Genomic DNA, 20,235 nt, shown 5'->3' on the forward strand with positions numbered 1-20,235 from the left:
AATACATCCTTGATATTAATAGATATACAGTATTTACATCTCATTATGCTTCACTTCATAAAACAAATGGGCAAAAATGCAGGTATTACATATTAAACAGGATTAATTGTTAAAATTTAAACACAGATATACACAAAAAGCAAAGGTAGAAAGGAAAGTCAAACGAGCATTGGCTAATTGAAACCAAAAGTCCACGTTCTTTTTCCCACGAGTATTTGAAAGTAGACAGGTACTTAATAACGTTAAGATGATAAAGTAGAAGACTGGCAATCTAATCATTTAATTAGATTCTCTTATAAACTCCAGGAGTTCAAGAGCTTCCCCCAGAACACCTCATTCTTAAAGCTCAATAAATATGCATTTCAATAATTATAGCTCACTCCATTCAAATCTGTAGGGGAAAAAACAAAACAAAGAACCTCTACTACTTTCTTAGTAATAATTCTGAATGACTTTCTTCTCCTTCAAAATATATTTAATTCTCAATTAAAATATTCACCAATATCTCTTATTCATTCACTGGTTCAGCATTATCCCTGACCCAGACACTAGGAATACAAAGACAAACATGACTAACATGGCCTGTCTTCCTGGAACTGATTCTATATAAAATGTACACTTTCAGTTACCCTTGGCTGTGTGGAACAACTGTAAAGTACACTTTAATTTTCCTGTTAAGAACTTGATTTGTAGCCAGGCATGGTGGCTCATAACTGTAATTCCAGCACTCTGGGAGACTGAGGCGGAAGGATCGCTTGTGGTCTGGAGTTCAAGACCAGCCTGAACAAGAGCGAGACCTGTCTCTACTAAAAATAGAAAAAAAATAGTCCACTGTTCCTCAGCACTGGACTATAACTGCGCAAATTAGAAGAAAAGTCTGTATTTTTATACGAAACTAAAACACCTCAATTTTTGTTTTGCAATTATTTGTATTTGTGTGTGTGTGTGTGTGTGTGTGTGCGTGTGTGCGCGCGCGCGCGCATTTTTTGTTTTTAGATATTTAAACTAGAAGAACATTATTACTCCAGAATAGGCCAGGTCCCAGACACTGGAGTTAAATCACCTTATGATGTACCATCTATTCAAGTTTATTAACCTATATGAATATACAGTTATCCTTTTTCTCTTTTTAAAAGATGAAAAGTCCTAGTTAATACATACTTATCTTCAATAATTATCAAAAATTATTGCTGGTGGGTCTGTAATATTAGACAACCTCCTAAATATCTTAGGATTTTGTTACTTTGAATCTTCTCTTATGAACATGAGATTACAAACAAAAAGAATATAAAACTTTCATTATTCAAAAGTGAATTATCTATTTTATAGACAAAGTCTGAAGCAACTTCTTCCCTCATACTTTAGTTGCTAGCTCTGAAAATAGGCTGAATTTAAAAGGACATGCATCCGAAACCAAAGTGTACACTGCATGTCAAGTCAAATAAAACAATTAAAGGTTTTTGATTTAGGAAATGATAGATATCAAAGCCATATTTCAGGAAAATTAATCTGGCAGCCGTACACCATAGAGATTAGGTAAATCTTAAGGAAGCGAGTCCACATACAAACTCTATTCCCATAGCTCTTTTCAAAGAGATAGAAGCTGATGGTAATTTGTAAATGAAAATACATTTTTAAAGAAAAATCTGGGTATGGTATTTAGTTTCTAGTACCAACACTGTCATTTTACCACTCTTCTCTAAAAAATGAAGGTAACCAAATTCATATATTTTAAATATAGGTTTTATAAACCATTCATGGGTCATGCATAAAGTCAATTTAGTTGGTCACAACCCATATTTTTTTCAAATAGAATAGAAAAAAGTATCAAGTTACAAGGCTAAATATTTTTGTTTCTGTTAATATATGTGCAACCAGCTAGGTAAACCAGGTGTCGATCTTGTAGTACAATGTATTTCTAACTGTGGGTCACAGTCAAAAGAATTTCAAAACACGAGACCAGATGATTGCTAAGGTCTCTTTCAGCTCTAAAACTATACTTCACCAGGTATGGTGGCTCATGCCTATAATCCCAGCTACTTGGGAGGATGGCTTGAGCCCAGGGGTTCGAAGCTGCAGTGAGCTATGACTGTGCCACTGTTCTCCAGCCTGGGAGACAGTGGGAAACTGTTATCTCAAAAAAAATACAAAAAAAAAAAAAAAAAAAAACCCCAAACAACTCCCCCCCCCCAAAAAAAAACCCTACAACTAAATCTGTCCTCAACTGTGTTCAGAAGGTCAAGAGGTGGCTTTTCTGTAAATTTAATGTTAGCTACAGTTCTTTTAATGGCAAGCAACAGAATCGAACTATTGAATTAGCTCTGCTAATTTTAGCAATAATTGGGATTCACTGAGGAGACGCTGAAGTAGTTCACAGAATCTAAGGAACAGCTGAAGCATCAAGCTCAAAAATGCACAGAAATTGAGCAGCTCCGGCATCTCCAGCAGCAGGAGCTCACAGACTTCTCCCTAGGGCACTAATTCTGCAAGATGCGGGTGGTTCCAACCACCTTCCATCACTGTGCTGGGATTCTCCCTCCCTTTAGGTTTTCAGTTTCCCAGGTGGGCTGAGTAGCAAACAAGCTAATCATCTACTTGATCACCAATACCTATCCCAGAGTACACAGTACAAAATGAGTAAGTATCTACTAAATGAATGTCCACCAGTCTTCATAGTAAATCCGTTAACATAACGAACCAAAAAATAGGATATTCCACCAAAATACATATCAATCTTATTTCATTTCTCTATACACACAAAGACCTACTTTCACTTATATACAACTCTTTGTCAACAAGTACTAAGAAGAAAAGAAACAGGATGAAACTTAAGACAGCAGCCTTTTACCTTTCTCACCAAAAATAAGTTCAAGAATTTCAGCTCAAGGCCAGGCGTGGTGGCTCACGCCTGTAATCCTAGCACTCTGGGAGGCCGAGGCGGGCGGATCGCTCGAGGTCAGGAGTTCGAGATCAGCCTGAGCAAGAGTGAGACCTCCGTCTCTACTAAAAATAGAAAGAAATTATATGGACAGCTAAAAATATATATAGAAAAAATTAGGCCGGGCGCAGTGGCTCACGCCTGTAATCCTAGCACTCTGGGAGGCCCAGGCGGGTGGATCGCTTGAGGTCAGGAGTTCGAGACCAGCCTGAGCAAGAGCGAGACCTCATCTCTACTAAAAATAGAAAGAAATGATCTGGCCAACTAAACATATATATAGAAAAAATTAGCCGGGCATGGTGGTGCATGCCTGTAGTCCCAGCTACTCGGGAGGCTGAGGCAGTAGGATCACTTAACCCCAGGAGTTTGAGGTTGCTGTGAGCTAGGCTGACGCCACGGCACTCACTCTAGCCGAGGCAACAGAGTGAGACTCTGTCTCAACAAAAAAAAAAAAAAGAAAAAAGAAAAAATTAGCCGGGCATGGTGGCGCATGCCTGTAGTCCCAGCTACTCGGGAGGCTGAGGCAGTAGGATCACTTAACCCCAGGAGTTTGAGGTTGCTGTGAGCTAGGCTGACGCCACGGCACTCACTCTAGCCGGGGCAACAGAGTGAGACTCTGTCTCAACAAAAAAAAAAAAAAAAAAAAAAAGAAAAGAAAAAATTAGATGGGCATGGTGGCGCATGCCTGTAGTCCCAGCTACTCGGGAGGCTGAGGCAGGAGGATTGCTTGAGCCCAGGAGTTTGAGGTTGCTGTGAGCTAGGCCGACGCCACGGCACTCACTCTAGCCTGGGCAACAGAGTGAAACTCTGTCTCAAAAAGAAAAATAAAAAGAATATCAGCTCAAGATTTTTATACTATAAAGCTGTTCCTTTATTTGTTTTGGTTTTTTACCATTGTTAGGTAATTATGTCAAAGTTCAAAAACACTAGGTGCTTCCTCAGAGTACAGTGGGGCAAAAAAAAAAAAAAAAAAAAAAACCCCACAAACCAACCACTAGGAGCGACAGAGAATGAGGTAGGGATCATCTAGACCCCAAGGTTCTCAGAATAGTGAAACCAAGGAGCTAGTTTCTCCCACCTTCTAATTGTTAACTACCAATTAACTAATTAGAGTTGAAAAGGGATAAAATATTTTTTGCCAGCCCTCTTCTAGGTTCTCCTCTTCATCTCCCAACTTTTTTTTTTTTTTTTTTTTTTTGAGACAGAGTCTCACTTTGTTGCCCAGGCTAGAGTGAGTGCCGTGGCGTCAGCTTAGCTCACAGCAACCTCAGACTCCTCGGCTTAAGCGATCCTCCTGCCTCAGCCTCCTGAGTAGCTGGGACTACAGGCATGCGCCACCATGCCCGGCTAATTTTTCTATATATATTTTTAGTTGTCCATATAATTTCTTTCTATTTTTAGTAGAGACGGGGTCTCGCTCTTGCTCAGGCTGGTCTAGAACTCCTGACCTCGAGCGATCCACCCGCCTGGGCCTCCCAGAGTGCTAGCATTACAGGCGTGAGCCACCGCGCCCGGCACCAACTCTTGATGAATCAAAAATTCCTTTCAATTCTCCCCTTTAAAAGGCCTCTCCCACATGACCCCACTTCTACATCTTCACAGCCTCTACCTCAGTTCAGGCCCCAGCTTATTTCCACAGCCTCCTACGTGGTATCTCTCCTACAATACCACCACAGTGACTTTCTGAAACACCAATCTGCTGACATCCTATCTGGTTTAGAACCCTATACCAGGTAGTTCCTTATCACTGCCAGGATAACATACACACTTGGAGTAGCATAAAAAGTCATTCATGCCCTGTCCCCATCTAACTGTGATCTCATTTCTCAACACCCCTCAATAGGCAGCTACTGCTAAAGCTACAACCAAGCCACTTGCTTTTCCCCAAGGGTATCATGCTCTCACACTTCCTTTTAACATCAGCTTATACTCCCATAAAAATATCTTACAACACTGCCTACATTTCCCTCACCCAGTCAATTCCTTCGCATCCTTCAAAACTCAGCTTAGGTGTAGTACAGTTTGGTGCCGCTAGACTCCTAAAACATATGTATTATATTAACAATTTGGTTTATTTCCTATAACCCTCTGCTAGAAAGTGAGATATTAAAGGACATGAACTCTTTGTAATCATGACAGACAGTACAAAGAACATTGCAGAAGCTCCTTAAATAAACTGAATAAAATAAATGGTCTGAATGAATTTTTATTATAAATATAAATGGTTTTTGTGAGATCTTCTGGTAAAATAAGTATAATTAAGTTTTGTAAGAATGTATACTTGGAGTTCCAAATAAACTATAAATAAATAGTGACTCTAAAATGATAAACATGGTTGTAAGATATCAAAAGATGATGAGAATTTGTAACAGAGGTGTACATGTTACCCAGAAATAATGGAATCCAAATTAGGTACACAATGAGTGGGAAACAGAAAACTGAGTTCCAGCATTGCATGAAGAAGAAAACCCTGTTCAACAATAGCTATGAGAATTATTATAATTTTTTTAAGACAAGTTCTGCTTATATATTTGCAAGGCATTCTTACACAAGAGTAACCAGAAATTGTTCCCTCACCTACTATTGTAACACTACATTTATATAATCTTTTTCCTCTAAAGTTGAATTTTAAATCTTAAACAAGGAAATGATTTTTTTCAAAGCCTCTAAATGAGTAAATTACACTGAGTTCCAACAGATGGTGGTACCATGGAAATTCCTAAGAATAGTTGCCAAACAGGACCAATTATGTTTAAAAAAAAAAAAAAACAAAGAAAGAAAGAAAAGAAAATAGAGGAATAACACAGTGTTCCTGGGATCAGCTTCTCTGCTCTTCACACATTTTGTATATCCAGCAAAAATAACGGTACCTTGCATATTCTTAAATACTGCATGAAGAAACTCACATCCACCCAGACTGTTACAGCTCTGCTTCATCCTCTATCCGCAGCCATTCTACTTAACTGCCATACCTACTCCCATAGTACATAGAATTAACACAACCTTGAAAATAGGAACAGATGGGGTAAATTACCAAGATTTCAGACTACCAGGAGGATTTCCAGGTAGCACATCATTTCTATTTCCTTCCACCTCACTACTTCCCATCTACCTGTTATCTAGGCAAAGACAAAAATACAATTTAGTAGGTAAGAACATAGGATTCATAGTCAAAGCAGAGATGGTCAGAATCCTGCCTTCACTATCATCTTGATGATAACCACATTTTGTGAAACTTAAGCTAAAGTTGTACAAGAGACTGAAGCAGCATACAATGAACTTATCAGATGTCCCCAGACACTATGTGTGAGAGAATTCCCCAAGGAACTTAGATGTCCCCACAGACTATGGGAGAGTTCTTGCATGCTTGTCCCAGGCCAGCTTAGAGTCCTTCTGTGTGTATTTTCTACAAAAATGAGTTCATGGTTATTAAACAAAAATATCTGATATGAGAAATTTACCAAGAGATTATTCAACTATGTAAATGCACACTTACAAGTCTCAACTGTTTCCTAATGATGATAAACTCAAGACATATTTTCCATTTCTTCTAGCTAGTCTCTATAATGGAAGAAATAAATTTTTAAATTGAATAAAAATTACATTAAAGTAGTTGGAGATTATGTTTCTCCCAGGTATTAGAAGGCACCAAACATTCCAAAATAGTTTGTTAAAATCTTCCTTCCTTTGGAAACAAAGTTTATAAGAAAAAGATGGTTTTCAAACTCTAGGCAGAAAAGATAATCCAATTTCAAAGCACATTTCTCTCTGTTTTATAGTATAATTCACACTCAAAAGTACGCATTTCAAACTTAAAATAATCTTGGGTATATAAAGACTCACCATCTGTATGGGTTTCTTGTGGAGATCTCGTTCAGTTACCAATTTTTCCTGGTCAGTGACATAAAGACCCTTCTGTGCTAAAGCCTGGATTACAGCATCGTGGCCCAAAAGAGGTTTTGCAGCATCACTCTTGAGAATGAGACTCCCAGCACGACAGTATAGTTCAGCCGATAGAAGCAAATTAACAACAGGTGGCTTGATGTGTTCCTGGTCATACTGATCTGTGTAAAATGGTTCTCGAAGTTCCTCTGGCACATTTTCTATAAAGATTAATGGAAAAAAATTCTCTTACAAGGTTTTTATAAAAAACATACACAATTTATTTAATAATTATTATTTATGTCACAGAACTTAAGATTCCCTCTAAAAATAATAACCCTTTAGCTGAAAAGATGATTCATTGGACCTTGGCATATAATCTAGAATGAGAGAAAAACACAAGTTTCCTTTACAGAAGATACTGTTCTATTTCCAAAAAGGGACTACAAACCAAACAAGGAGAAAAGTTTTCTGAGTCTAGTGGCTCTCGGGAATGTATTCCCACGTGCACAGTTAAATCTACAGAATGAACTGTAAGATTCCTAAAAACTAATTTCAGTGACTCCCCGCACAGGCAAGCAGTCAACAAAGAAATGCATCACAATAGCTATTTCAGGCCTTGCCACCTGAGAGTATTTAATCGCTGCCCAAAGTTTTACTGCTAATGAGCTGCAGAAGAGACAGCCTAACTTGTCCCTCTGTCTCAAGACCCCTGGTATCTCTCCCTTCTTGCTTCGCCTGCTGAAGCTATTGGGGGGGAGTTAGAATTATTACTTAGGCGAGAGCTACTCTGAAAAATCCCCTGTACTAGGTGAACCACTGATACCACCATATTACCACTGGCCACTCCCCATCCTACCTAAAAAAGACCTCCTGGGCACCCAACTGGTAAGTTTGATGAAGACACAAGAAGGAGTAGTTTACAAATGGGAGGTGGAAGGAAACCAAAATCTCTTTCCAAGTTTCTTTCTGCTGTGAGCTACTTCCCTTTAAGAATGTCAGGCCCGGCCGGGCGCGGTGGCTCACGCCTGTAATCCTAGCACTCTGGGAGGCCGAGGCAGGCGGATCGTTTGAGCTCAGGAGTTCGAGACCAGCCTGAGCAAGAGCGAGACCCCATCTCTACTAAAAATAGAAAGAAATTATATGGACAGCTAAAAATATATATAGAAAAAATTAGCTGGGCATGGTGGTGCATGCCTGTAGTCCCAGCTACTCAGGAGGCTGAGACAGGAGGATCCCTTGAGCCCAGGAGTTTGAGGTTGCTGTGAGCTAGGCTGACGCCATGGCACTCACTCTAGCCTGGGCAACAGAGTGAGACTCTGTCTCAAAAAAAAAAAAAAAAAAAGAATGCCAGGCCCAGGCTCCCAGTGTCCACTGCCAAATCAACGTTAGGTTGTCTTTCTAGCTGATGGCAGCAAGATTACTAAAACAAACATGAGAAAGAAAATACTTCTCATTGTTTTACAAGTTTTCTTGCCTTTTCTACCCCGTATCTCTTCCTCTTCCACCCTGTTGCTTACCTAGGCTGGACGCTTCTCACCAAAGCAGGACACGAATGAGGACTGCCCTGCTTTTAAAGGAAGAGGTGGAACACCTGAGTTAGAAGTTAACGTGGAGCTGCAATTTTAGAACCTGATAGCTCTGGCCTGGCTCTTGGCCAGTCCCTCATCTGCCTTCTCTGAAAAGTGAGGTTCCAAAGCCAGACATCCTTTCACTGATTTTAGCAGTCTCTCGAATAAGCAGCTTTAATGTAAGTTCAATACTACCATAATACTAATCAAAATCGGCACTTCAAAAAATTTATTCACAAAGTATTAATATACTCCTCAGCACTCTTCACCTTAAAGTTTTTGAAAAACTCCTGCTATTTAGAAAAACGTCTTCATCACAGCACATTATATACCAGCATGGTTCTGGGGAAGCCAAGGAATTAGCAATGATTATTAACTCCTACCTTCAAAGAGTTAATAATTTACAAAATTCTAGACATACACACAGGTAAAGTTAAACCATTCAGAAAGTAGAAAGAGTACTGAGCAGTAAATGATTAAGCACCAAATGAAAGAAATGAACAATTAAGTACTTCAGAGTTCAGAAGAGGAAGCATCACAGTGGGCTGACTTCATCTTAAAGAAATAGGATAGAAAAATAGGCAGAATTTGTTTAGTCAGAAAAAAAGAGGCTTTCTAAACAGAAGGAAGGCTGGGGAGGAGAGAGTAAGAGAAAGAAGGGGAAAGAAAGATGTGAAGATACATTACACTGAACAATCTGGGTGAAGGGAAGGGTTCATGTAGGACAGCAGGGAGAGGTAAAACTGGAATGGGAGGTTGGGGATTAAGACTTCAAAGTAGTATTTATCTTTTAAACACCAGGCCTTTGTATATTAGCTAACAAGGAGCTGCTGACAGTTGTACAGGAGAGTGAAACATTAAGATTGATGTCTGAGACAATTAATCTGGTATTCAATATTGATGGCTGTAAAAATCAGAGACAGAAGATTATTTTATAGAGATAAGGAAATGAAGTTGGAAGGGAGCGGTGACAACAGGAAGTGCAGAACATAAGAGACTGCTAAAGACAAACAAAAAGTACCCAGGAATAAAGCAAAGAGAGGGGTCAAGATGAAAATCAAGGATAATCAAGCCTAGGTCACCAGGGAAACGGTGATATCATTAATAGAAAAAGGGAAATCAGAAGCAGCACCAATTCTGGAAGCAAGAGCATAAACTCAGTTTTGAACATGTTGAGTTTAAATTGATAGCAAAAATATCCAAGCGGAAATACCCAATAAGCAGCTGGAGATATAGGACTCTGGAAAGAGGTCAAGAATGGATGTATCAATTTGGGATTTGGATGACATCTAAAAATATCATCCTCACTTAATAATTGAAAACACTTAAACACTTTCCTTCCTTCAGAGTGGCATTATCCAGTAGTGAGCCAGCCTTAAACTTAATACAGCTGCTTCAGCATGATACTTAAGCTCAGCTGTACACCACAGAATATAGTGCTGGTACTCATTTAAATTTTAATATTATAGGAACTAAAAAGAAGCTATCAGCAGAACAACTGTAAAAGGATAATTATTTGATTTTAAGATAACTATTATGAAATGTATATATAATGGATTTTTATCTCCAGTAGCAATAAAAAAAAACTAACATAGGTTACTTGGCATCTAAACATTAGCTGTGAAAAGTGAGTGCTCATTATCAGGATTATAAATATATCTATACATCCACCTAACATTCACTTACTGCTTTTACATCCATTTTCACACATGATTTTTATAACATCTTGGTGAAAATGGCAAATCAGATAATACACAAATAATATAATACACAATAATACTAAGGACCTTCTATCTGTCAGTCCTGACAATCCTCTTATCGCCATTTTGTAGATAAAGAACTCAAGAAAGGTCATCTTGCCCAGGGGCACATAGCAGATAAGTACAGAATTCTAGTGCTAAACCATCTAGGTAAACAGACTCAAAAAATCATAATGCTTTGCCAAGATCACAAGGGTGGAAGGTAGAAGACAGAGTCCTGGGGTTGTTTCCATTTCATTAAGGCAGACCCACAAACCTAAGTTGTGCAAGCGTAAGTTTTAAAAAGACCCCAATGCAAGGAAAAGGGAAAGGATCCATAGCAAATCAAAGAGTGTTTCAAGAATACCACAAAAACAGATTTTTTAACCCTTGAAAGAATGCAAAACGGCTGGGGCTGGTGGCTCACACCTGTAATCCTAGCACTCTGGGAGGCCGAGGCAGGCAGATCGTTTGAGCTCAGGAGTTCGAGACCAGCCTGGGCAAGAGCGAGACCCGTCTCTAGTAAAAATAAAAAGAAATTATATGGACAACTAAAAAAATACATATATATAAAGTTAGCCGGGCATGGTGGCGCATGCCTGTAGTCCCAGCTACTCGGGAGGCTGAGGCAGGAGTATTGCTTGAGCCCAGGAGTTTGAGGTTGCTGTGAGCTAGGCTGACGCCATGGCACTCTAGCCTGGGCAACAGAGCGAGACCCTGTCTCAGGGAAAAAAAAAAAAAAACAGACCAGACTGAGCAAGAGTGAGACCCAGTCTCTACCAAAAAGAAAAAGATCACCAGGCATTGTGGTGCACCTGTAGTCCAAGCTATTCAGGAGGCAGAGGCAGGAGATTGCTTGAGCCCAGGAGCTGGAGGTTGCAGTGAGCTACAATGACACCACTGCACTCTACTCAGGGTGACAGACTGAGACTCTGTCTCAACAACAACAACAACAAAAAAAACCAAGGAAACTGAATAATGGTCCTCACAACCCCGCCTTTTATAAAAATAATAAAACAAATGCAAAACTGCAAATTGAATATTATATTAATAAATCACCTTAAAAACAAGTTTTCAAGAACTAAATGTGCTTGAGACTTCAAAAATGTCTATCATTTTACCAATGGTACAAGACTTTTATTTTTTAAAAACCAATTTGGAATTGTATCACATTTTTTAAAAAATGAACTCTGAAACAGCACATTAGGGAAAAAAAGAAAAACAGGCAAAATCAAAGATAAGAGGTTTCACTCTCTCCTTAACCTCCAGAACACAGGTGAGACATTAATACATATAGAATGGCTGAGTGAAATACCATTGCTAGAATTGCAGAGGATAAAAGACAAGTTTTTCTTGTGTACCAAGACGTAGGCAGAACATACATTAATCGTGTTATTATGAATCCTGACTAAATCTAAGTTTTGAAATTAACATTCACCTGAAATCCTTGAGATGCAAGTAGAGAGAAGAGACAGTATTGCTCAAGGCAATTTCCTATAAAACTGGGTTAGCTACCAGGTGCATCAATACTCCAGCAAGTGAAACGGATTTCTTTAAAACAATAAACGGACAAAAGGTAGGGAGTGCATTTTAGAAATAGCATCACACTAAATCACGAGAATATCCCTTACTTTCCAAATCTAAAAAATTGTTTCTAAAACAATTAACTAATATATTAATAGAACTTTTGAGTTTCAAAAACACACTGAAAGAAAACCAGAGAGACTTTAAACTTGAAATTAACCAAAAATGGTCAATAACACAAAAAAATTCATAGTACCAGTAATCAAAGAAAAGTTACAATGAGACATTTTTTGCCTATCAAAATGGAAAAAAGAAATTAAATCCACTGTTGACAAGAATGTCTTGAAATGAACATCCTCATATATGACCAAAGGGCAAGGATGTGTCTGTCGTATTTACCATTATATGAATCCCCAGCACCTATTCAGTGCCTGGTACATGGTAAGCAAATATCTGATAAATGAATGAAAATGTTATTTTAAAAAAATTTCTAGTCATTGGCCTTTTTCTTAAGGGACTCCCAGATTTCAAATTTCCCGTCAGGTAACTCCCTGAGTCTACACTAGCAATCATTATCTACTACTTACACCTGCTTTGAAAACGTTTAGTTTTCTCCTGGAGCCGCTCTTAACCTCTGTAATAGCAATCCCTCTCAAAAACCAAACCTTTTTTCAGTTATTCTACACGCAATACCTACATTCATTATGAAATTTGGGGAAAATTTGGGCTTTGGGAAAGTATGGGCTTTGGATTAAAAAAGACTTGGTCGAATCCTAATTCTACCACTTACTTGACATGGGATCTTTTTCTTTTTCCGTCTCTCGGCACTACTGTTTCCTTGTGTCAAACAAAAGGTAAAAACTGAAGATGAAAAGTGTGTGTATCTACGTGTAAACTGTGCACTGGAGTAACCCTGGTGTAAAAATATGGAACGCTTCATGAATTTGCATGCTATCCTTGCGCAGGGGCCATGCTAATCTTCTCTGTATCGTTCTAATTCTAGTATACGCGCTGCCGAAGCGAGCACAACACGGGATTTAGACTGCAGTAATTAACATCTCTGATTTCTAGTTTCTCCATATTGCACAATATGCCGCCTGCTACTACTGTGACCTGAACTTCCTCCTCCTCCTCTGGCCTACTAAGTTCCAGACACCCAAGTCTTGCTGTTGCAAGTCAAGTTCAGACATTTTGGCCCGTGCACTGTTCCTCCCCCGACCGAATGGTTGGCTATTTCCATTCAGATCGCAGCGAAATATAATCTCCTCAGATACACCTTTCCTGACCACCCAATCATTCTGTTTTAATTCTTTAGGTAAAAGTTACCATTATCCCATAATATTTTATTTCTGCCTTCTCCCACTATAAGATACTTCAAGAAGAGCAAGATACTTCTCTGTCCTAACTGTGCCTGAAACATAGCGGGCACTCAAGTATTTACTAAAAGAATATAAAATACCCACACATAAAGCCTTGCCTTCATAGATGGTACCAATTAAAAGTTAGCTCTCTCCTTCCTTCCACATTATTACCAAACAATGTTTTAAGTGCTGTACAGCATTCCAGAGCTTAAATTATCACTTCCAGCCCTCCCATTACCCTATGAGACAAAAAATACCTCTTCTGAGCTCCATCTACATCCCTATAAGTCACCAGCCTACTCAGCTCTTCATGTGGATGTAACAAAGAAACCTCAAACTCAGAATGGTAGCCAGGTTTCTCAGTGACCAAGGAAGTTACAAATATGGAAAAGGGGAAGAGGAAGAAATAGATGCAGCTATAATATTATATATATGTGCATGTGTATGCTAGCTCTGCCTGCTAAATAACACTCCGTTTGCAATAAACCTAGCATCTGTATCTTGGTTTCTAATACCCTTCCCACTAAAAGCAACAGGGCTCCTTGAAGAAATGGCTGCTTCCAGGGCTGGGGCAGGGAAAGTACAAGATAAGCTAGAACACCTTTGTGTGTGTATATATCTGCCAGAAAGTAAGGAAATGCTAATAAATAATTAGATAATGTCATATCAAGGTTAAATTTCCTGATTTTTAACTGAGATTACTACAAGAACTAGCCTTTATTTTAGGAAATACACAATGAAGGAGTGTGGGGGTATGATGTACCTAATGCATTCTCAAATAGTCCAGAAAATATTATATATATATTTACATTTATACACACATACATACATATAAAATGTATACATGTATTTATGTAGAAGGTAGGGAAAGAGAGAGAGAGAGAATGATAAAACAAATGGGACTGGCTGGGCGTGGTGGCTCACACGTGTAATCCCAGCACTTTGGGAGGCTGAGGCAGGAGGATTGCTTGAGGCCAGGAGTTGGGAGACCAGCCTGAGCATGAGTGAGATTTCGTCTCTACAAAAAAATATAAAAATTAGCTGGACATTGTGCCACAAGCCTGTAGTCCCAGCTACTAGGGAACTAGGGAGGCTGAGGCAAGAGCCTTAAGCCCAGGAGTCTGAGGTTACAGTGAGCTATGAGCCACTGCACTCTAGCCTGGGTGACAGAGAGAAATGCTGCCTCAAAAAACAAACAAACAAAAATGGGACAAAATGTTAACAATTGGTAAATCTGGGTAAAGTGTATTTGGGAGTTCAAACGTACTATTCTTGTACATTTGAAATTACGTTGAAAAAGTTACAAAACCTCAAAATGCCCCAAACCAATCTTTTCTCCCAAACTTTTATGATCTTCCAGTGTGCCTTACATTAATGAACTACACCATATCCATCTAGCTACACAAGCCAGAAACCTAGGACTCATCCTTAATGCCTCCCTCTCCCCTTCAACTCCCAAATAAAATCCATTAAAGAATTCAGAGCAGGCTGGGCGCGGTGGCTCACGCCTGTAATCCTAGCACTCTGGGAGGCCGAGGCGGGTGGATCGCTCAAGGTCAGGAGTTCGAGACCAGCCTGAGCAAGAGCGAGACCCCGTCTCTACTAAAAATAGAAAGAAATTATATGGACAACTAAAATATATATACAAAAAATTAGCCGGGCATGGTGGCGCATGCCTGTAGTCCCAGCTACTCGGGAGGCTGAGGCAGTAGGATCGCTTAAGCCCAGGAGTTTGAGGTTGCTGTGAGCTAGACTGACGCCACGGCACTCACTCTAGCCCGGGCAACAGAGTGAGACTCTGTCTCAAAAAAAAAAAAAAAGAATTCAGACCAAAGCTATCATGCCCTTCTCACAGTCTCAACGCATCTCCCTAGCCCAGGCAATCAGCACTTTTCATCTTACGAGTAAACGCATCTTAGTGCAACAAGTAAATGCACTAAGATTCCTTTACTTCCATTTTTGTCTTCCCACATCCACTCCTGTCCCCACATCAAACCATTCTTTACTGTAGCCAGAATTTGCTTATTTCCCATAAGCAAATTTGGTCATGTCACATGATCACGTCACATGTCACAACAATCACTACCACCATCCCCAAGGGTTTTCAATGAATTCTCACTTCTTTAAGGATTAAAATCCTTCCTCTGGCCTACAAGAAAAGAATGATCCTATCCCCACTGGCCACATTCAGTTCCCGGAAACCATGCTCTCTTCCACTACAGAGCCTTTGCACACCTGGTCACTCAGTCCGGAATGCTCTTTTTCGCTATTCCTCGCCCTCTTTCAGATTCTCAGGGGCCCATGATCCATTCAGTTTGGCCCAATTTGCCCCCAATAAAGGCAAAGAATATAGCATTTATCCTGCACTCCCTGTACCTCAAGACAATAAAATTTTACTTCTAAGATTGTTCAATTCTATTATAAAACATGAATGTTTGTAGTTTGTAAAGCATAGGTGAACTATTTTAAGAAATATTAAGTATAGATAAGTAGCTAGTAAAAAATGTTTGTTAGACATAGAATCAATAGAATGGGTTAAATAAAGGTAAGCAGTATCACACATATATTAAAACATAGAAAGAGACGGAAAAAACAAGACATCTAGTATTTATGAGGCACCTAGGTACTAAATATTCATGAACAATATACAAGGTACTAAATATTCATGTCATACCAAATATGCATGATTAAACAAGAGTCAATGAACACTTGATATTCATGAGTCCTTAATTCAGCTACCCATTAATGAAGCCCATTCTGGCCTATGTGTCCTCCGCCCAAGGAACACAAAGCCAGCCCATGACCATTCATCATCAGGCTTATGGCAAGCTACAGCTGTGGCAGGCATGCTTGTCCCCTGTGTCTGTCTGACAGAGCAAGTGTGTGGCACTGGCCTGTGTCTCTGTGGGCCTCTTTGTTCAAACCTCAACTCTGGTCCCGGCGACCACACTAGCAGCAGCAGGGAAGGCTAATGGAGCAGAGAGAGATGACATATGAACACTGTATACGGCAGGATTCAGGGACTGTGGTCCTTCCTCCCTGCATGCACCCTAACCTAAGTGTTTTAACTCACCCTATATCTTTCCTCTTGCTTTTAGATCACTCTGAAATGATCTAACAAATCACATGATTTGAACATTTTAAGTTGTTCTTAAATGAGCTTTCTGTTCCGTAACCTCTGGGGCAGTTTGCCTGGTGTGTACCTGGAGGCTACCATTACATCAAGGTAATTTCCCACACAGCACTAAGGGTAACCAAATAATAAAGGTAAGTTTCTTTTTAAAGTAGCATTCTAGGCCAGGTGTGGTGGCTCACACCGGTAATCCCAGCACTTTGGGGGGCCTAGGCAAGAGGATCACTTGAGGCCAGGAGTTCAAGACCAGCCTTGGTAACACAACAATACTCCATCTCAATAAAACATGAAAAAAAAAAAAAAATTAGCCAGGTGTGGTAGCCTGCACTTATAGTTCCAGCTACTAAAGTGGGAGGATCACTTGAGCCCAGAAGTTCAAGGTTACAATGAGCTATGGATCAGGCCACTGTACTTCAACCTCGGCAACAAAACAAGATATTGCCTCTAACAAAATAGAATAAAATAAAAATACGTAGGAGACCATCAGAAATGTTAACACTGACGATACGAAGTGGTGTGATGATGACAGTGCCGTGATGGCAGCACCACGTTTATGTTTGAAAAGGGAGTCCTTGACTTTTGAAGATAAAATACATACTGACATATTTATAGATGGAATGATATGATGTCTGAGATTTGTTTCAAGTGACTGGCAGGGGGGAAGCTGTTTACAGATGAATCAAGACTGGCCACAAATTGATGACTGTGGAGGTTGGATGATGAGTACATGAAAGATTATTGTTATTATAGATATGTAAGGTTTTCTATAATCAGATGGTTTTGTCCATTTAAAGAGAAAGAAAAACAGCAAGAGTGCAGAGCTTTCATGCAATGATTAGGGAAGAGCTCTGAATGGTGTGAATAATGGACTTGAGACCTGGAACTACCACAGCCATTTTCTACCAAGAGAGAAGACAACCGAGAATGAAATCCACACACGACCAAGGGCACAGCTAAAGAAATCATAGAGCAACGAAGCTACAGCCCCGATCAAATCAAATGCAAAGCTCATCCCACCTCAGGACTTTTTCAGAACCAACAAATCCTCTTTCCTGTTAGCCAATTTGAGTTGGGTTATCTGTCACTACGAGTGAAGACAGCACAGCTGATACAATCTCCCATTCACCTTCAAACCAGTCACATTTCTGTCTCCACGTTACACTCAAAATGTCCTGAGCAAAGTCATCAATAACTGCCTTGTTGCTAAATCCAATGACTACTTTTGAGACTTCTTGCTTAATCTTTCTCAGCTGCACCTCACACTGCCTCATCCTCAATGTCCCCTTCCCTAGGCTTCTGAGACTCCACGTTCCCCGGGTTTCTTTCTTCCTCTCTAGCCACCGATGCCTGGCTCTTCGCTGGCCCTCCAGTCTTGGGTCCTCTTCTCTCTCCACGCTCTCCTTCAAAGTGACTGGCAGCCACCCACTTTCTTGATTTTAATTACCACCTGTATTTCTTGTCCTTGAGGTCTTCTAAGCTCCACACACAAATTTCCAAGGGCCTAATGCACACACCACCATTTTAGATGTTCCTCAAATTCAATGCTGTTCTTTCCCATCCTCTCTCTTATACACACACACACAATCTGGCCCTCTTCCATTGTTCCCTTTCTCACAAAATAGAATCGATCTTAACACTTTCCAAGATCTCATCTTTCCTTCCACATAGCCAATCAATCACCAGGTCTTAACTTTTACATTCATCCACTTCTCTCCATATCACTGCTACCATCCAAATTCAAGATGCCATCATCTCTCACCTGGACCATAAGAACTTCCCAATTGGTTTATTCCTTCATAACTCTTAGACCTCCTCCAATTCATTTTCTGTTGATCCCAAGAGATCTTTCTAAAATTATGATATATAACATAAAATTTACTATTTGAGGCCAGGCGCAGTGGTTCACGCCTGTAATCCTAGCACTCTGGGAGGCCAAGCTGGGAGGATCCCTCAAGGTCAGGAGTTCAAGACCAGCCTGAGCAAGAGCAAGACTCCGTCTCTACTAAAAATAGAAAGAAATTATCTGGACAACCAAAAGTATATGTAGAAAAAATTAGCCGGGCATGGTGGCACATGCCTGTAGTCCCAGCTACTATGGAGGCTGAGGCAGAAGGATTGCTTGAGCCCAGGAGTTTGAAGTTGCTGTGAGCTAGGCTGACATTGCAGCACTCTAGCCAGGGCAAAAGAACGAGACTCTGTTTCCAAAAAAAAAAAAAATTTACTATTTGAACCATTTTTAGGTGTACTCGAAGAGATCTTTTGAAAAACAAACTTCTGATGATGTCATCTTGCTCAAAACAGAAACTGAGTGGCTCAGGGTCCAAGTTCACTAGATCTACTCTTTTATACCTTTGAGTTTTTAATCTGTGCCTATTTACCTATTCAAAAAATATTTTTAAGTGTTAATAAATTTTCAAGAACCTATACTCAAGACCTCTAGCATCTATATAAAAAAAGGGGTAGTTAAAAAAATAGACAAAAATTTCTGCTGTTTCAAAATCTGTTACAATACAAAATTCTACAAAATATAAACTGGAGAACAAGTTCACAGTCAGCAATCTCTTTTTTTTTTTTTTAACTAACATCATTTTTTAAAAAAGGATAGAGCATAAGAAGACAGTTATAAAAGACAATCTTGAGAGTACTAACAGAATGCCACCAGAAAAAATGAAACCATCTATTTTGAAACTTTCCTTTGCTGAAGACGTATGTCTTTTAAAATATTTCAAATGTCCTTTATTCCAAGAGCTTAAAGTACTTAAAATCTGCATGCAATTCCCACTTTAGAGCTAGAAAATGGTGTGAAGGAAGGGCTGGGAATAGGGGAGCAAGGTAGCTTCAAAATAACTTTTAAGATCATATACATATATCCCAGGAACTACGAGATATATGAAGTAGGGAGATGAATATTTATTTCAGTTAACGTTTCCATTTCTTTATCTCAAGGAAATAGGATACAGGCACCTTATGAACATTCGCAGTCGTAATACTAGAGCGCAACTATGAGGGTTACAGAGGGAGTTCAGTCTCCTCTCTTGTACTCCCAGCTTCCGTTTTAGTTATCCTAGCTTGTAGTGAAAAATATTTTTAATAAAAAGAATTCTTTGAAATAATTATAAAAAAATACAATTGCATTCCACAATGGGAAACAATATCCACAGCATAAGTGTAAGACTGATAAATTCTAACACTTTGCAACTATGTGTGTATACCACAACTCAAAGTGGCATACAAATACTTATTATCATGAATATTCAGCAAGCGGGAAAATGGAGACAGATTGCTTTAGGAAAATGCCCCAGAAAAGAAAGGAACAATTGGCAGAAAGAGAACTGGAAAGATACTATGATACAAGCCTCTAATCAAATGATATATTGGTAAAGAGTCAGTGTTTAAAAAGGAAAAACTATGCTCAGGGTAAAAAAAGTGCTAAATGTGATAAACAAAACAATTATTATCTCAGCTAAAGCACCAGACTTGTCACTACTAATAAATGCATAGTATTTCATTTAAATGTCATTCTTTAAAATTTACCAATAAACTGGTATACATGAAAAACTAGATCCACTGAGGGAGGGGAGAGGCCTTGAAATGACAGATCAACGATAAATACATTTCATACTTCTGTACTAACTAATCAAATATAAATAGGCTTGTTAAAGAAAAATCAAACATACTTTTGAATTTTACAAAAAAAAAAAATTAAGGGTGACACATGAAAGGTTTTCATGCTATCTTTACACTTTTACTTCCAGTACTGCACTATAAAACTGTAATGAAATACAGGAAGAGCATTAACACAGATGTGAAGACACAAATTTTAGTACTATAAAGGCTTAGACTCTAATTTAGGTTCCACCACTTATAAGCTGGATGATCAAGGGCAACTTAGTTAACTCCCCTAAACCTGTTTCCTCACTTACAAAAGAGGACAAACTATCATATTCCCTAAATTCTTATTTACAGTTTGAATACTTATGAAATCAAGATGTCTTATAATTAATTTGTACTTTAATGTACAAAAAAACCTTTTTAAATCAACATTGTGCCTTACAATATTTACAGCAGTGATTCTCAACCTGGGATC

The 20,235-nt window shown here is 39.1% G+C and overlaps 1 protein-coding gene and 1 non-coding gene across 5 annotated transcripts in view; both read right to left on the reverse strand.

Annotated features, from left to right (window-relative positions):
• CAMSAP2 (calmodulin regulated spectrin associated protein family member 2) overlaps positions 1 to 20,235 on the reverse strand; it is a 77,681-nt gene that overhangs the window by 50,995 nt on the left and 6,451 nt on the right. For all 4 annotated transcript variants that reach the window (XM_069459585.1, XM_069459583.1, XM_069459584.1 and 1 more), the window contains exon 2: positions 6,782 to 7,041. In XM_069459585.1, coding sequence (XP_069315686.1) covers positions 6,782 to 7,041 — 260 coding nt within the window. The remainder of the gene's footprint in view (positions 1 to 6,781; positions 7,042 to 20,235) is intronic.
• Positions 12,575 to 12,681, reverse strand: LOC138375872 (U6 spliceosomal RNA). Its single transcript, XR_011231577.1, has one exon. It is a non-coding gene; the product is annotated as a U6 spliceosomal RNA (small nuclear RNA).

Source organism: Eulemur rufifrons, chromosome 27 (genome assembly GCF_041146395.1).
Source record: "Eulemur rufifrons isolate Redbay chromosome 27, OSU_ERuf_1, whole genome shotgun sequence".
Lineage (NCBI taxonomy): Eukaryota > Metazoa > Chordata > Mammalia > Primates > Lemuridae > Eulemur > Eulemur rufifrons.